Source organism: Meleagris gallopavo, chromosome 1, assembly GCF_905368555.1.
Source record: "Meleagris gallopavo chromosome 1, MGAL_WU_HG_1.1, whole genome shotgun sequence".
Lineage (NCBI taxonomy): Eukaryota > Metazoa > Chordata > Aves > Galliformes > Phasianidae > Meleagris > Meleagris gallopavo.
Window position 1 is genome coordinate 81,736,481 of NC_139404.1, and position 18,848 is coordinate 81,755,328.

Here is an 18,848-nt window from a genome sequence, read left to right on the forward strand (position 1 = left end):
CCTTGCCTTTGTATCCTCAAAACAAAGCCAGTAAACTACAGAATTCCTACCTTCCCTCACAACATCTATAACAACTAATTCAACCATACTTAATTTTCTCTTCAAAGAGATACAGAGGACTCTTCACACACTCAAAGAATAGAAAATGAGTAATTACAATGCTTCAAGAGTTACCAAGTCGGTCATTCACACTGAAAAGAACATAAAACAAATCCAGTGCTCTTAGGATTTAATTCTATCTCTGTTCTCACACTTGCATTGCACAATTCAAAACAAGCATATTACACTCTCAGGCTAAGTGCTCACCATGATCCTGCAGAATAACCCCTTCTTCCCAGCTTGTCAGCTAACATGCACCAATCATACCTTCACCACTTCCAGGGGGTATTTTGTCACTCAGTAAAAAGTAGCAGTAGTAAAAGAAATCAAGAAGCTTTCAACCAATATACAGATGAACCAGATGATTCTGTGTATTTTTCTTCACTTCTCAACCCAAACAACTGGGTGCCTTTTTCAAAAGTAGGCAGTACACAAAAGGACTTTGGGCCAGGCTTTCCCTACAGGTATTTGATAGTAGTTTAGAGAAAGTGCTCAGCTACAGATTAAATATGCCATTAAAAAAAAGCCTCGGTACAGCTGCAGTCAGAAATTATCAGCCTAACAAAAGAGCTTTTGGTGTCATTGTCTTACCTACTATGAGTCTCTCTGAATCTGGCAGATGAGAAAACTGCCTCTTGAATTCCTCACTCCTGTATTTGTAAGTGGAACTTGAGAGCTGCAACAAAGAACAGCAAAAGGTTAAACAAACAGATTTATTTTCATCCATTAACTGTCTTCATAGTAGATCTGTAACTTTATCTTAAAGACCAAATTAACATCAAAGGAGCAATAAGGAATAGGTGGTAACTAAATGTGACAATGTCTCAGCCACAATCTTCCCTTATGCAAGACTGTGCTCCCAGAATTTAGGATAGGATGATCCATGCTGTACGAGGCCAGACGCTGGTTATAAGGCATTACAGCTGCTTAATGTCAACCTATTCCACTCAAAAACAAGACAGCCCTTGCAGGGCTAAGTCTGTTCTAGCATAGACTCAGTGAAGAGAGAGCAAAACCACAGCACAAGAGGTGACAGAGCAGATCAGGTCCTCATACACGCCACCAGCTGGACAGAAGGATACCACCTACAACACCAATTTCTAATTAGAGTGCCACTGAAATGTTATTTTAAAAGGGATTTTTGCTAGTTGCTATAACTAGACCTGTAGGAATAAAAGCCAAAGCTTCCTTCTGTATGTACAACCATCAGCACCACTGTCACTTCTTGATTACCTGACCTGAGCTACTTCACCATGCATTTTAAAATAAGATCAAAATCTAGGTTTGTTTAAGATGAAAATTGTGTGGTAAACTCACAGCAGAGGACATTCATCCAGGTGGCCATTAACTTCTCATTCTTATAAACCAATGTGCCTGCTCCCTTTCAAATGAAAAAACCTCCACACGTTCTCCAGAAACAACTCTGCTCTAGAAGCCCTATTTTTCATTGTACGTTAATAATGAGGTCTCATTTTTTCCCTAATAGATGTTCACCACTTATTCTAAGGGCCTTCCTGATGAAACGTTGCGTAAGTCAGCATTTCAGTCAAATTATAGCTAAGACAGGCAGAAGTCACTCTCAAGCAATACAAGTTTTTTGTTGTTGTTGTTTGTTTTTTAAACAGTCTGATTTTTGTTAAGCTTTTCTGAAAATCTTAACAGCATACGGCTGCTATTCTTCCCCGGAGCACCTTTCTCATTCTAAAACTTGACATATATCTTAAACTCATTCCTGTTAAGAGATCAGTGGCTATTTATTTTCTGGATGGGGGAAGAAGGGTGACAGAAAAACCACTTTTGACCATATAACCTTACACTTGACATATAACCTTACTAGAAGGCACCCAGTTTTGGCACACTCCTGCAGCACATCAGTTGGTCAGTACCCTTTAGATACATCCGTGGTTGCTTTTCCAGTGCAGAATGCAACTCTTAAGCCACAAGTACGGATGTTTAAGCGAATAAAATACACCAAGGACGAAGTTTCCAACTCAGTTTAGCTTTAAAAAGATACTGAGTTCCTAAACATTACCTCATATTACCTCTAATAACAGAAGATCTTTATGTCTGACCTCAAGAGAGCACACACTTGCTGTCCACTAATATTCTGAGCACTGTAATGAAAAAAGCAGTGAGGGAGACAGAAAATAGGTACTTCTCCCAGAAGGGGAGAGAAGGAAGAATGAATACTTTAGGTGCAACCAACAGGGCTATCTTAGGCATGTCCTCTAAGCTGTATGCTTATACTGTTTTATTACAGCTATTTCTGAAGTTACAAGTGTTGTATTATTGGAGTACGTGTCATCTATTAATGTAGATGAGCTGTGGTTTCTCGGCCTTGTCATGTCATACTATGAAACACATGCTTTTTACTGGTCATCTGAAACAGATATTCAATGACTGCATCCCATCAAGAAAGGAGTGTTTCCAATTATTCTAAAGAAAAAAAGAAGACATGGGAAAGAATTAAAAGCTACTTTGAATTTGTGAAGTTTCCACCTATAGTTGCAGAGATACACATTACAAAGCCACAACTGTCAGACCGAAGTCTGAACCTATTCAATAACACCAACTCGATAACACTGCTTTAAATATGAGAAGAGGGAAAGAACTCATCTGCCATGAGAACAGAAGAAAATTGAAAGTCTTCCGGTCTGACATATGTGGCCATACTTTAAAGGAAGATGAACGTTCTCAAAACTGAGAAATACTGAACAGAACTGAGCTATATTGAAATCGACCATTTCTGTGGTTACAATACAAAAGGAATCAGGGAGAGAGAATCAAGATGTTACAGAATCAAACACTTTTATACCAGTGTCTGAATAAGCCAGATCAAGAGCTACAAGAATCCAAACGTCAAGAATCTTGAGTTTTACTTAGAAATGGAATGCTCTTTAGAGCATAAAACCTGCTACAACTTGCCTGAGAATCCCTTGCTGCCACTGATGAGTGTTCTTTGTCACATGATAAGCAATAAGAAACACTCTTATTAATTGTACTTTTCTATGGAGCTCTTAGAATGTTTATGAAGAACCTGCTCCAAATCCTTATCTAATCAGCAGAAGAAAAATGAGCACATTGAAGCTTTTTAACCTTATCTTTTCCTTATTTTGTATGAAGAGTAGCTCACTTAGATCTGTAATTATTATGCGCTCAGCATGTGGCTTGGTAATTAAGACATCAGTCAATGGACTCTGGAAACAAAAGGAGCACTTTTAATACAACTGGGAATACCAATTTCCTTCAAAAGAAGAAAACAGACATCTGCATTTATGTGAATATAGCACCTCTCATATCACCATTAAAATATTCATAACACAGCAGTGTTTCAGGCAGGTCCCTCCAGGTTACAAAACATACCATCAAATGTTAAAACAAGTAAGGCTGACATTAGGCTGCACTATAGAGCTTAACAGAGGAAAACAGCAGTTTTTAATACATGTATATTTCTAAGTTTAATTATAAGTCATCAGGCAAACACTTTGCCTCAGGATGATCTTAGGCATTTCTGGGCACACTATATTTGATCACTAAGCAAACCATTAAGTCCAGTCACCAACATACTAGTATTTATCTGAAGCCCCAAAGTACACCAGACATCTGCACAACAACATAAGCAGAAAAGCTCTTCAGCATCATCCAGAAAGTTTTATAAAGGCAGTTCAGGCACTACCTGAAGACATTGAACCAAGAGATTAACACACCTTGTTTAGAAATGGACCAGAGTCCAACTATATAAAGTCAAGTTCCAGAAATAAAGTCAACCTAAATAGGACTAACCTGAGTTATTTATATGATGAAAGCTTGTTAAAAACAGTGTCCTTTCACACTTATAACATCAAAGTGTGGACAATGCAAATAATTTAGCAAACCATGGAGGAAAATTAAGCTAAACCCTCTCCCAAAGGTACCACAAAAAAAGCTACTTGTCAGGAAACAGTTTGCACATATTGCTAAGCATGCAAATAGTCAATCTCAGCAGAATTGTGTACACATTTTTAAAGCTTACTAATGACAGTAATAATTTTGCATATGTTTTATTAACATTTTGCCCTTATTTTGAAACACCACAAAACTACATACTACCAGACTATTTGCAGCCTGTATTTTTGACATGCAGAAGTAAATACAAAAAGCTGAGAGCACAGGTCAGATGACCTCACTAAGAGTAACACAACTTGGACATCACCTGATTTTAAGAGATTCACACAAGCTTCCAATGAACTTCACAGTCCTAGGAACAGTTATTGTCACGTGCTTGAGGTCATACGTCCAAATAAGCCCATGAACAAGCTGCCTGACTTTCTCCTTTAATGTTCAGAAGCCTCACTTAAGCATCAAAACATGGCCAATGAAACCACTGCTTTTGCTCTCCAGTCCACAAGCAAGGAGATTTAATGCTATCCACCTCTCTTAAAGACCACCCGATGTGCTATTCCCCAAATACAGACAAACTTGACCTACACTTTCCTATTAAGTTTCATGGTGTGGGTGAAAATAAATTACTTTTTAATCCTACGTTAGCACATTAAAAGAGCCATTAGTTATCCTTGGTAAAATATTTGCATTCTTAAAGAATGCACTGTTTTCTCCTCTTCCACTTTATCTAAAATTCTACTTAACATCAAGAGTAAAAGCCTCCAGGAGGACAACACACAGTGGGAAAGGAGTTGAATTTTATACAAAGAGCGCTTCAAGTCAGAAATATTTTTGAAACTTATCTGTAGAGGGAGAAATATAAAAAGCAATCCAACACTAAACTTCCCAAGTCTAAAGTTTCATTAGGCTATGAGAAACCTACCTATGTCAACAGCCCTGAACAAAAGACTCATTTAGCAGTAGAAGGCAAGCAAACTAGGACTTCACTTCCTCCAAAGCAGATACAGGCAAAACTTACCTATAAAAAAATGGAACAATTCCCATAGCACATTTGGGCAGCGGTCCCTCCACTGAGGCTAACAAGCATTTTCATCTATGAAGCACGATCATACAGTCATTTCTTCAGTCTAAAAAGCTTCATTAGAACCATCCAATCTAACCTACAAAGCACAAGCCATACCTTTACTGTGTTAAAACCCCTGCTTTAAAATTGGAGCTGTGATGATTAAATTTCCTCTTGGGAAAGAAAAAAAAAATTACACACTCACTTTATCTTTTTGATATAAGAAGTATCTCCACTGGTGGAGAATCTATCCTAGCTATAGATTGAATGTTACCTTCATCTTGGCAAGGCTGCAAGCAAGCTACCCTCTATCTTCTTTTGGAAGACATTAAGTTTTCAAATCTCTTGCCAGGAGGATTTTTTTCAGACTTGTTTACATGCTCTACTGAATTCTCTCTTACTTTCAGTTTGCTTCTTTAGCTGTAAGTTACTGAGATACACACAACATCGCAGGAGTCACGTCAAACACATATATCCAGGGCTCATGTTTGCTATTAGGCACAGCAACACAGTGGAAGCTCATGTTCACATGACGACTGCATTCTCTTATGTCTCCAAGATCCTAAGACGGTTTTTTATTTCTTCTGAAAATGAGTGCGAGGCTATGCACTGAATGTCAGACTTGTTCTATATTAACTCTATCAAGGGCAAATAGCACAGATCCACACCTCTACAGTGATCCAGTTACACTAATCAGACCTTAACAGAATCAGAGACAAATCTTGGGTTAGAAATGACGTCCAAATTATCGAGTGCTCTTAAGCTTTACTAGCAGTAACTTGCTGCTAACAAAGATATTAAACCTGCACAGTGAAAGGACTAGTCACAGGACTTCAGGTGACTTACTGTGATGTGTACAGTACATTGTGCACTTTGGGACACAATGTGTACAGAGTCTACTTTTTTTTTTTAAATAAGGAACTATTTGATCTTACCTCATTATCCACACAGTTGTATTTAATTAATAGGTCATATGATTCATATCAAATAAGAAGAAAAGCAAGTTGCTAGGGCACCTCAACCATTGTAATTTATAGGAATCTGCTCCCCACAAAATCCCATGCTCTCAAGGAAATGGAAACTAGCTCAATCACAATGGGAAGGAAGAAGAGTATAAGGAGCCTAAACTATTTCACTTGCATTCATCTTATGCTTTTCCTCACACACTCAACTTCTCTGGTGAGAAGAGTTTCCTAAGCACACAGCATTCTTTTTCTGAGCTACTGGCAGACACGTGGCCCTCCGCTGGGTCGTTACGTCCCCTTCTGTGGACCAGCCCCATTCTTATTTGCAGAGGCAGAATGAGAAACAGGTTTTGAAATTTCTTAGTGTCTGAGCAGAGAACAAATCACTGTCAGTCTTGTCCTTCCATAGCATCTGAGTATAGGCAGAGAAATTCACTGCGCTGTATGCATCTTCTGTTGGAAATACACTATGTAACATCTCAAAGAAGGGATATTAAAAGAGATTATGAGCAAGTACTCAAGTTATTTTCTAGGTATTTGCTTTAAAAAAAACAACTAAGACACCATAAGCAAGGCTAAAGGCAGTACCTAGTTCCCCGTAAAATAAGTGTTAGTAAAATTAAATAGTTTCTAGTGAAGTATAAAACAGGCACAGGAAAAACGAGACAGATCATTGATTTTTTCTGCTTAATATGAGTAGCTTCCAAAATTCCACATAGCAAGAAAATTGAGGCATTTCATTATGGAGAGCTTCCATGATACTGGACAAACTCTCAAGAAGTATTTGAAAAATATTCAGTGTCATCAAACTGGCTGAATTAGGTACTTCTGAGCAAGACTAAAAACTGGGTCAAGTACATTAGAAGCTCTGTGTTATGTCCTCCAGCCTCATCAGTTCACCCACTTATGTCCCACTTGCACCACATCTCAAACAGCAGTCCAGCCCTTCCTAGCTCCACTGCAGGCATCAATCCCTTGTGGACCTGATGCAGATTAAAGCGTCACATGTCTGAAAAGCAGCTCTGCTTGACTACTGAAGAGGAAGGCTGTATCTCAACTGTTTACCATGCGGTGTGATATGAACACAGCTGGCCTGGAATCCTGCTCACAAAGGTCTGATTATCTCTTGCATTTCACCAGCCACTTTCTCCTTTCAAGCATGAAACCTTCTGTCTTGCTCTTGATCGGTGCCTATACAATATAAATATCAGATCATGTTGGAGCACAGCTTGGAAAACAGTCTACAAAGTCTAAAACCAAAGTCATCACAACTACAGTTCCCACAGACAAGAAAATTTAGCACCACACAAGTTACTGCAAACTACATTGCTAATGCCAGGCTACACAATTAAGAATAAATCCAAGCTGCAATTTTAGTAAAAAATAAAAATTGAAACCTGGCTTCCTTCCAAAGCAGAAAGGCAACTCAAAAGGTTTGATATTAAGAAATGGGGGATAAAAGATCTTCACAGATGCACATCCGTAAGATGCACAGCCAACTAAAGATAAGTTTCCTACTTCTCCTCCTCTTCCCAACCACACCCATCCCCTCCCCTCCCCAACAACCACCAAAGAACAGTAGGAAGAACCTTGAAACAAAGTGTTTCAGTTTAGAACTCCTGAAGACCTCTGCAGAGTTCCTCCTTCAGGACTCCTTTCAGAATCAGCTCAGTTTCACAAACCACAATGTATCAGGGAATTAGGACTCAGCAAAAAGCTACTCTAACAAGGTCCGTATTTAACCTTACAGGGCTCTATTTTCTGCTCAATAAAGAAGCAATTTATCTATGCACATTACCAGACCGGAGCCTAGTTTTCATGAGAGCCCGCTATCCAAAGGGAACAGTGCCTACTGAATAACACATCTTGCCAACACAAAAGGAAATACACTTCAAAGCACACAAAAAACAAAGCCTGCTGGGAACACATTACAGATGGAAATGCCTTCTTATCAATATGAGAAAGCCTCTTATCATAAGGAACACTATAAACTTCTCCTTGGGAAAAATAAAAATAAAAACAAAACAAACACAACCACACCGTTTAGATTGAAAATATCCCACGTTTACTCTGAAGCACTTGCTTTGCAGTATTTAGTATTTTCTTTATGCAAGGAAGTGTTCTGAACTATTTCTAACTATATCACTTTCCTAAGCCAATGTACTTTCATAACTACTCTGATTTGGATGCAAAGTCTCAAGTCTGACATGTACAGCGAGGAGCAAAGCATATGTTCAGTTTCAGAAATAAAGCTGACTGAAGCATGAAGCTAATGTAAAGGCAGAAGAAGTGCATGCCTACACATACCTCCTCCTCTAGCTAACTGCAGCCCAGTCCACGCAAGTCCTGGCCAACACTCAGGCAGTCTCCGCAGCTCTCCTCACCCACTCTCTCAGAGCCAGCACTGGACACCAGCCAGCAGCACTAGTTAGCTTTCTGCCAGCCTCTGCTCGCACACCAGCAGGGAAAATGGGCAGAAACACACTGGCTTTGCAGAACTAGCACACAAACGCTACAAAAAGAAGTCAAACCTTAAGGGGAGTGGGGCAGCAGAGGGGATTCATGTAAAGCTACTCAGCTCCAGCCTGAAATGACCATAATCTTAAAAAGACTTTGGAACGCAGACTGAAGTTGCATAGGTCACTTCAAGTTCACAGAAGTCCCAAAAGGGACAGCAGAGGAAACTACCATCACCAGGGAAACATCAACTCTGAAAGGAGCACTTGGTCCTCAGTGCTCCTCCTCTCCGCATCAGACAACTATAGTCCCTGCACCAGCTGCACACAACTCTTAAAGACAGACCATGTCTACACCACTTAACTCAGTATGTGACCAAACTTAGGTTGGCACAACACCCAGTCTTTGCCTGCTTCTTTAAGTCTTCACGCCCTGGCTAAGAAGCCTCCTCAGGCAGAGCTCCAGAGGATCAGAGGAGAAGATTGAGGCATGCTTCACACAGGGCCAAGCTGCCAAAATGAGTACACTGCTGCCTGGAGCTCAGCTCTTCGCAGGCACGGAACAGCTGCTGTGAAATTCTAGGGCTCTGCATGCCCAACAGGGCTCTCCACCTGCTCCCAAAGGGGAATAGTAGGCCCACAACTACTCCATTTCCTTTGTGCTCCCTATGCTTTTCTGCTCATCCCATCTAGGACCTGCCTGTTGCATTTCTGCAAGTAATGATGTGAAGTCAGGCTTTGACTACCTCCCTTCCTAATCTGCAGAGGGACATTCTGGAAGCACAACCCAACTGTGGAGAAAAAGATGGGCTGCTTGTGAGCATCATTTGCTGCCAGCAAGCCACTGAAGTATGGAGGGTCTGCACAGCCCTTTTTAGCTACATATCAGCCATGCACCCCCAGCTTCAACATTCTGTCCAAAAAGCTACTGTAATACACACAAGGTTTCAAAGATACGAGAGAAGAGGCAGATGACTCTGTGACACTGTGTAGGAGTCTAGGCTGTGAGTGAGCAGATACCCTTGAGCACCTGGCTGAAGATGCAGCTAATGACTCACAGAAGTGAGATCCCTCTCCTAGTACAGTGCTACTGAGGGAACTGAGAGGAAAAAAAACATTGATCTCAGCACATTTTTATCACTCTAACAACCAGATTGAAATCTAAATGCCTGCAGGAGAAGACAACTGAATACAATGGGCCCGTATTTCCACCCATTTTACAAACCACAGATACACACTGCTCTTAAGCACTCATCTTTGTGCACCTACTAAGGAGGTGATGCTTTGGATGGCACACAGTCCCCTTGTCAAGATCAGCTGCATGAGTAAATAGCATGAACTGGTTTCAGCAAAAAACAAGGCAACTCTTCTGCCTTCCCAAAGCAAAGATAAGACACGTCACAGGGAACCTCAAGGTTCTATAAGAGCAGCAAGGCACTGAGAGGAAAAACTATAAAGGAAAATATTTGCTGGCAATTTCTTTCTCATATGAAGACAAGAGGATCTAAAATGATCTCAGAAAGGTATTGCCAAATACTGGATAACAGTGTGATTCAGACCTCAGAAGCAGCATGAGTACAAAGAAATTTAAGAGCATTCATTTCCTGTTGATTATCATCTGATTAAACACCTAAGTATGGAAGTTTGACCCACTTCACAATAAGGCTGGGAACTTCAGTTTCAACTATAATTACTTATATAATTACTACAAAACATCTGAGGTCACACGAAACGAACAGTTTGATTTCTAAAGATGAAGGTTAAGCAAAGGGTTCAAGAGATTTGGACTCTTAGACTCCATAGAAAAAAAAATACCTCTGTCAGCTCTGAAAAGAAACCCAACGTGCTTTTAGCTTCCAGGAGGCAAGATCTGATATATTCAGCATCCTCATCAACACATTGCATTGACTGGCAATGACTTCTTCAGGTCTGGTAATAAAGTTATGCCTACAATGTTTCTTCTAGAGACTATGTTTCACATTGTCTCCCCAGTACACCAATAAAAGTCAAATTGACAAGGGTCTTAAGTGCCTATCCTCTTTCTGGTTTAGGAGAAGTTTGTCAGTCTGTACTTTTTCCTGATTACAAAGATGTAACTACAACATTCAAGTAATCCTTTCCCCCTCATACTTCAGTTGCTCCCTTACTTTGCCAGAACTGGACTCTGGCACTTACAATTTGTATACAAGTTCAGTTGTAGTCCCAAAATACAAGTCAGAAAAAAAGGTGATGACTTCTTAAAAGATTAATTCTGCTTTCCTTTAGCACAGATGCATTAACTGACCTTTGTCATTTGCTTTTCAGCAAGTCATAGAAGGATATATAAATATTTTGGATTAGGACAATAGTGAGAGATTGCAGAAGTGTATTAGACTATGTAAATTGCTGTAGTTTATGCTATAGTGAATGCAGAATACTACAGGAATTATGATGTTGTAAATTACACTGGTCATCTCATTTAGCCAACAAGTAGCCCTATTGCATCTGAAGTTGCATGAAAAATAACACTGAATTCACCCTAAAAATATTTTTCATATATCTGACTTCCTTTTCTGCCTCATAAATCAAATGCAGATTGTACCCATTGCTACATTAAGAGCTGCTACTGGATTTGATCAAAACATCTCACCAGGAGAGAACAGTTTTTCAACTTTATATAAAATGGAATGTAAAGTGTCATCTATCAGAAGACATTTATGTCAGTATAAGCTAAGCAGAGCTACGTAAGCTTCTGTATGATCACAATTTATGATCACAGACTTCCACTCTAAACAAGGGCTGATATCTTGAGTTCTGCTGGGCAGAAATAGCAGAAAACAGGAGCTGACAAGTTCTACAAGCAAGCTGAAGTTCTGAATGACTCTAATTTCCTTGAATTTCAGGGAAAATTAGGGTGGAAGGGAGGGGAGGAGAACAGGTGTGTTGTGATCAGATTGCGTATCGGTTACTACATTATCAAACTTAAAATCTGTGACAGAAAATCCCAATTTACTGACTTCACAAGCAATTTTCAGGAAGCACTACTCAGAAAGCACTTTTATTCCGTGTAATTTCTAAAATATGGCTGATATCACTAATGAGACTTTACATAAAGAGGCCTAACCATCTGTTACATAGGATGAGACAAAGCATGACTTCCAGAGTCATCATTAACACCAAAACCATTTACTCATCTTGAACATTTTTATGCTTTTAGAAAGGGAAGTATGTGTCCCAAATCATCTAAACACCTACACGAGATTCCAGATTGATTTTTTTCTTATACACTTCCTAGAGATTTCTCCACTAGTCGCTGCTAATGACTTAAATGTAGCACTGCACAACCACACACTATGTGGTTCTGTTTATTTCTCTTCCCTTCCGAAAGGATCCTAGAAGAGCTTCTGTCTCTTAGAGCTCTTTTAGAGCTTTCACTCCTCAAACTGCCAGGCTCCTTTTCATTAAAAAGATATGATAATTCAACCAACACTATATTGATTTCCTAAATGATGCTGCTCTTCCAATTGTTTTGTTTGTAGTGACCTAATAAATAGATCACATGAATCTGAAGTATTTTCTTCCTGATCTGTTAACTATGCAGTTAATTCTTCAGATGAGTGTAACAGTACATGTTGGATATAGCTTTAAACCACTGTGGCTGGGGAAGGCATATTCGGACAGGGTACTAACTGCCAGACTTTGTTCGGAACAGGCTGAAACTTTCTGGCAGACAGATCTATTCTAGTGCTCGTTTTGGAGCTACATCAACAACAAAGAGAGATTCCCAGGATGAAAATAAGCAATGTGGGGGAACAACCACCAAATAAACAAACAAACCCCACAAACCTAATAAACAATGTTCAAGGGCTAGTTAGAAATACCATTTGCCTTTTTCTCGCTCTTTTAAGATGCTGCCTCTGTATAAGCAGTGTTATCACAGGGTTAAAAGCATCTATTCTAGAGATTTCAGGTAAGTCAACACTACTAAAAGAGCTAGAAGTAAAGCAAGAGCTAATTGTACCAACATTATGGCGCTTCAGAAGAAAACAGCATAAGCTTAAGATTTTTTATTCTCTTCAGAGATCTACATTTAATTCTTATTCTCCTCACCAGAATGCTTCATACCAGCAAATAATGAGGCAACTAAAAATCCTCCCCTGATGTCACAAGCCAAGCATTCAGAGGTACAGATGAACAGAAAGCTTTATTTAGAAAAAGAAAGTATCATGTCAAGTACACAACATTGGAGATGTTCCTTAAATACGGAACAGCCAAAATATATTTACTGATACAAGAAGCCCAATAATCCATCCCTAGTGTGAACATGAGTCTGCATAGAAAGGAGTATTAAACTATTTTTTGCATCTCTAGTTACTTCATCTAACTCTTACCAGTCTCAGCCCCCAGAGTATATCAGTGGACATCTGTGCAGCAACGCATGATCATTTGGATGTTATGTATGTATCTGCATCCCTCCTGCACAGCTTTGAGTTTGTTTACTGTATTCCTGGGAACGTACGTGCACACTCCCATAGATTAGCTCCTTGTATCAACTACATCCACACTTGCCAAATTTCAAAATCCTTTTCCAAGTCTTGTGCAACCTTGCTTGTTCTGGTATTATGAAAAATAAAAGATTTCCTGTTTTAACTTTTCCCTGCATCACTCGTTTGCTACTGTTGTCACACGCCTTCACACTGACCATCTCTTTAAACATTATATTGCATTCAAGTTTTCTTCTTCAGAACACCTCTTACTACTTTTCTTCACAACACCTCTCTTGCACTCACGTTTCCAAGCTCTTAAACAAGCCTCCCATATAAAAGCATTTCCCAGAGAGATGCCTATTTGATTTCAACAACTCTTTCTACCAAAGATTTTGTGACAAGGGAAGGACTTACTTTTTTATTCCTTCTTTCCACTGGCATTCTTCTTATGATATGCACGTATGAACTTTCTTTTACTGCTTATTAATAGAAAACAGAGTTCCCAGACAGAATATGCTCACTTTGGATGCAACAATCCTTTTCACTAGTTTCTTGTCCATCTTTATCTTTTTGTTCATCACAATAGGAAGAGTCAAGACTTCCACAGATTTCTTCTTCCAAGGATGTTAAACTTAATTATATTTCAGCACGAAGAATGTAAAAAGGGTGACAAAAAATAAATTCAGTCTTGAGATAAAACTTCCAGATGATGACAATCAGAGTCTTTGGAAGTTAAGTTTCATTTCTACCTGTGGATGCCAGAACTACATAATCAAAAATAGATGCAAGTCTTACAGGTTCCAGTAAAGAGGGAAAATCCTCAGATGAAACTTCCAAGTGAGCTTTTTTCTTACTCCATGAGATTACAAAAGTCTAGCTGGGGAACAGACTCCTGCCCCAAACAAACAAACAAAAAAAAAAAACAACACCATATATATATATTCTCAAAACAACATTTTAAAAGCTATTTATGAAAATGATATCCTCAAAGAAGCACTGTAAGCACTACTAAATGCTGTAAATCTCATAGAAAGGATTCAAAGCGCTGCAGATTTAAGAATTGCCTACAGTAACAGGGAAAATTCATTCTCGCATTTTTTCCAATAAAGCTGTCCAGACTGTTCTTTTTTCAGAGAGGGGAAAAAAAAAAAAAGGCATAATAGGATAAGTTTGTTCTGTTCTCTTCTTTCCTGCTACTCTTCCTTCTCCCCACTCACCATAGTCAGGAGAGAGAGATTATAACCCAGAGGCTCCCATCAGAGTCTGCTGTTAACTGCATGTGCTCACAGCACATACAGAGAATTAATGATACCTGGCCTGACTTTCAGAGGCATGGCACAACAGTTTACTCCCACTCAAATCCATGAAAAATTGAAGTCAAACCAGTTAGGCTTTAACATTGACATTTGGCTTCCATCAAAGAATCAACAGTACATACTCAGGGGAAAAAAAAAAAAAGTGTCTGAAAGCAAACAAGCCAGGCAACAAAGCTGATAGCTAGGTACTACTGTAGGCTAATCCTGCTACTGTAACAATTTCTTAGTTTTACTGACTCAAAGGTAGGAATGAGAGTAATAAATCCAAACCTGCCACATGACACTAAGATCATCCATAGTAAAGTGTTAATGACACACACTCAGCCCACTGCAGCAAGCTGCCTTCCCTGCTATCACCTACACATCAACTGTGACTCAGTACTCAGGGAGTTTTAATGGTTTGTTTGTATACTTAAGCAGCTGATCATCAACTATGCAAGTTATTAAAACACATTTTCTGTCTAGAAGAGCAGGGAAAGATGCCAATGACATAACGTTTTAATTAGAAGATGCAGACACCTTTTTTTGCCTTCCTTTTGCAACATTCTGTCTAATGCTACTTCTAAGTCCCCTTGAGGCTAAGAAAATGAGTAGCACTGCTTCCTATAAACAGATCAATAGAGGTTTTCTAAAACTAATCAGTGCCATAAACAGCACTGTTAGAACTTCACAAGCCACAGCACTACCTTACAAGAGAACTGTGTCAATATCTGCCTCTTAAGTACAAGGTCATATTTATCTATCCAGATAAACATGAACTTCAAACAAATACCGAGGCCTTCAAGTATAAATCTTAAGCAGATGGCAACCTTTTAAACACACCAGAGAACACTTCCCACTTCTTTTTGTGGCTGCCAGAGCACTGAAGAATCCAGATCTCCAGAGAAGCTGTGGGCAGGCAGAAAATGGCACTGTGAGGACACACAATGTACTGAAGTGCAAAATATGTGCCTGAAAGTTCCACTCAAAGAAACCTCAAGTTTAGTATATATACTGGGATCTGAGGTGTGAAATCAGCGTTCTCAACCCTGAGAACATCCACTCCGTTTGAAAAGCAATAAAAAGACACAAATTAGATTGATTAAAAAAAGAGTTAGAAAACTAATCTCACAGTCCTGGTCACAGCTCTGCTACTGACTCCCTATGGCCTTTAATCTTTCACCTGCTTAGCACAACTAACACCTTGATGACCTCATCAGGACGATGTGAAGGTCCAGCGGATGTCCCTGTGCACAAGCTAAGGCACATCAATTCACTCTGAGGTCACCTGATGCAGAATCTGAGTCACACTGTCAAATCTTGGAGGAAAGGCATCCAAACATCTCATGAGATCAGGTGTTGCCACATCTGTTGCTGCTTACAACATACAGGGCTCCCCCTTCCTATCCAACAACCACCCATCCATTAAACTAACAGTAAAACACATTGTTAAGTCCACAATTACAAGTTTACCCCCTGTCAAGATACTGGGGGGAAAAAAAAAAACAAAACACAAAGAAATCACTAAAAGCATGGATAGAGTGTTAAAGACAGTGTTTCTTACTACAATCTCCACTGAAGCAGCACCTTGGAGAATAGCAAACGGAATCCCCCCATCTGCTCCCTTTTGCCCTTCCTACTCACAAATTCTTTTTCTAGTCTACTTTCATGAAAAACACTTGCTTACCCAGCAAGAAAGAAATACAAAGGAAGCTTATCCAAGACTAAGCATCAACAGTACCCTTCTAAAGGCATAGGGACACTGGATAGGCTCATGAACCATGCAAGGAACTGGGAGACAGGACTGGGCACAGAGGTCTGAAGTCCTGTCACTAACTTGATACATGACATCAGGTAAACAACCTCATTCCCTCTCAGTGTCAGCTTACACTTTAGTAAACTGATAATGACGAATTATCTACCTCGCTACAGAGGTGGAGAACACCTCACTAATTCATGACTACAAAGCAACCTGAGAAGAAGGGATTATAAAGCTAGTACATAAACACATGGATATAGAGAGGAACAAACTGGGAAAAAACATTACCCAAAAGCTCCAGTCAGCACTCCAGCTATACTGAGCAGGAACCTGCATCTTCTCTGTGCACGAGCTGTGAGTCTCCTGTGAATCTGCAACCAGCTGGCTAGTAACACCATGATCCACTTCATCAACTTCCTGTGAACAAGGAAGCAAGCAATGTCAATAGACGATGGAAGAGAATGGTCCTGAAATAAGATGTTTAGCTCATATGAGAGCTGTGTATCAAACAATACTTGACATGCCAGATTTACCTAGGTGAGTGGCATGGAAACACTCCCAACTAACAGGCTTTTAATTGTTTTTACATAGTATGCTGTATTTAATTATTACTTACATTGTTATCAGAGCATGTTATTTCCTCAGCAGCACCTCAACCTATACACTGAAGCTACACAGGCATGTAACAGCAGAATAATATTAACACAAGACACCAGCACATAACATACAGAGCATCTCTAAGATCTGAAGGGCCTTTGAGTGAGCGAGAAAAGCCATGAAAATCACAGAATCACTAAGGGTGGAAAAGATCTCTATGATCACTAAGGCCAACCATCAGTCCATCTCCACCATGCCCACTAAACCACATCCTTAGGCGCCACATCTACACGGCTCTTGAACACCTTCAGAGACAGCGACTCCACCACCTTCCTGGGCAGCCTGTGCCACTACTTCATCACTCTTGCTGAGAATAAATGTTTCCTAATATCCAACCTGTACATCCCCTGGTGCAACCTGAACCCATTATCTCTCATCCTACCACTATGTACCTGGGAAAAGACTGCAGCCCCCCCCCCTTGCTACAATGAGATGCAGCGCTGCAGAGGTAGATAGTTCTACCTGCATCGCTTATTATAAAAATAAGCACACTTTTGACAACGTTTTTCACCGGGGAGGTCACTTTTATTTTACAAAAGGAAGCTGAGCCTCAGAAAGGGGAAGACGCACTTGCCCAAAGCCCCACAGCAAACTGGGGCAGAAGGAACCACCGCCTATAGCGGTGATCTAAAGAGGTAACAAAAGGCAAAGTCGCGTTCTCAGCCCGGAGGGAGCCCAACCTCACCACGACATCCAGCAGCTGTCCCACGCCACCACCCCATTCCGCAGGCAGAGATCTTAACGCCGCAGAGACACTTCCCGACCCGCTCTATAATTCAGTTAAGCCCCGAGCACACCCCGCAGCCACTCCACGGGCGGCCGGCGCCTCCCCGCGCAGCCCCGAGAGGAGGCCGAAGCCGCAGCGGGGGGCAGAAAGCTGCGGGCCCCCTCCTCCCAGCGCCCGCCCCAAAAAACTTTCCGGAAGGGCGGAGGCGTCCCCCAGGGAAGGACCCCCGCCGCCCCTACCTGCGCAGCCCGGGGGGGGGCTGGCGGGATAGCGGGCCGACGGCCGGGGCTCGGAGCCCACCGCCGGGGCCGCAGAAGAGCAAGGCGAGCCGGCGGGGAGGGCGCGGAGCGCGGCGCTTACCATGGAGGGGGGCGAGAGCGGCGCGGCGCCCGCGAAGTGCCTGAGCGGGGCGCACGGCGGGGCCGCGGCCGCCATTTAAAGGGGCAGGCGCCGGCCGGGCCGCGGGGCGAGGACCCGGACGGGAGGCGGTTGCCAGGGAAGAGCGGCTCAGCGGGAGGCCGGGCCGGGGCTAGGGGCCGCCCGCCCGCGTCGGGGGGCTGCCGGGGTGGGCGGAGAGGGTCTGCGCTCCCATCCGCCCACACACGCACGGTTCGGGGTCAGCCTCACCGACGCTTTTAGGGAGTTTAGTGAGGGCTGCGCGGAGTCGGGGAATGTTTAGGAGTGCGGCCGGGGCGGATGCGGGTGGGGCGCGGCCGCCTCTACTCCTGACAGCGGGAGGCCCCGGGGGCGACGGGCGGGACCGGCCTCGCGCCCCGCTTGTGGGTAACGGCCGGAGCGGGACTGTGCGTTAAACGGTCAGCTCGCTCCAGGTGCACACCTACAGGGGGAGAGGAGTAGCCTCCGGGATGGAAGAAGTCCCTGTGACGGATACCCCCTCCCAGCCGTGGGACCCGGACAGGACAGCTGTGTGCTGCCAGCAGAGTGTCTCCAAAGTGTACAAGAAGGTGTAATAAAGAACGCATTGTTTTGTTCTCTTTTGTTGCTTGCTTTCTTAATTTGGACACCCGAAATCCACATTTTCCAAACTCTTCTCAACGTCAGCCAGGGGACCATCCTTCCTTTTTACCCAAAAGTTGGAATTCTCTCTTAATCTTACTGAGTTATGTGAGAAGCTTCAACTGATAGCTGCCAGCAGCACCGAGAGCACTTTGTATTCCCTTACGACTGGCCAGCCTGACAGCTTTGCTCAGTCACGTCCTATTTAAGGGTGGATTCACAGCAGAATTACTGTCACAGAATAAAATGAACACAAACACCATTTGCAGAAATAACAGTAGAACATCCACTACAACACACTTAAGGAGTTTTTTTTTTTAGAAGCACACCACGTACTTGAGTTTACATCAGATGGAGTCTGGAATCCCTTTGATCCAGCTATGTCTTCCCACATCCCATGCAGCCACGGCTAGTAGCTTTGCCCCAGTTGCTCTACATCTGCCAAGTGCCTCTGACTTTGCT

The 18,848-nt window shown here is 41.7% G+C and overlaps 1 protein-coding gene across 1 annotated transcript in view; it reads right to left on the reverse strand.

The window, feature by feature from the left end:
- GRAMD1C (GRAM domain containing 1C) overlaps positions 1-18,068 on the reverse strand; it is a 51,098-nt gene extending 33,030 nt beyond the window's left edge. The window contains 4 exon segments of the mRNA XM_085237621.1: positions 691-775; positions 16,274-16,402; positions 17,609-17,704; positions 17,706-18,068. Of these exon segments, the coding sequence (XP_085093747.1) occupies positions 691-775; positions 16,274-16,402; positions 17,609-17,704; positions 17,706-17,804 (409 nt within the window). The 5' untranslated portion in view covers positions 17,805-18,068.
- Positions 18,069-18,848: the final 780 nt, after the last annotated feature.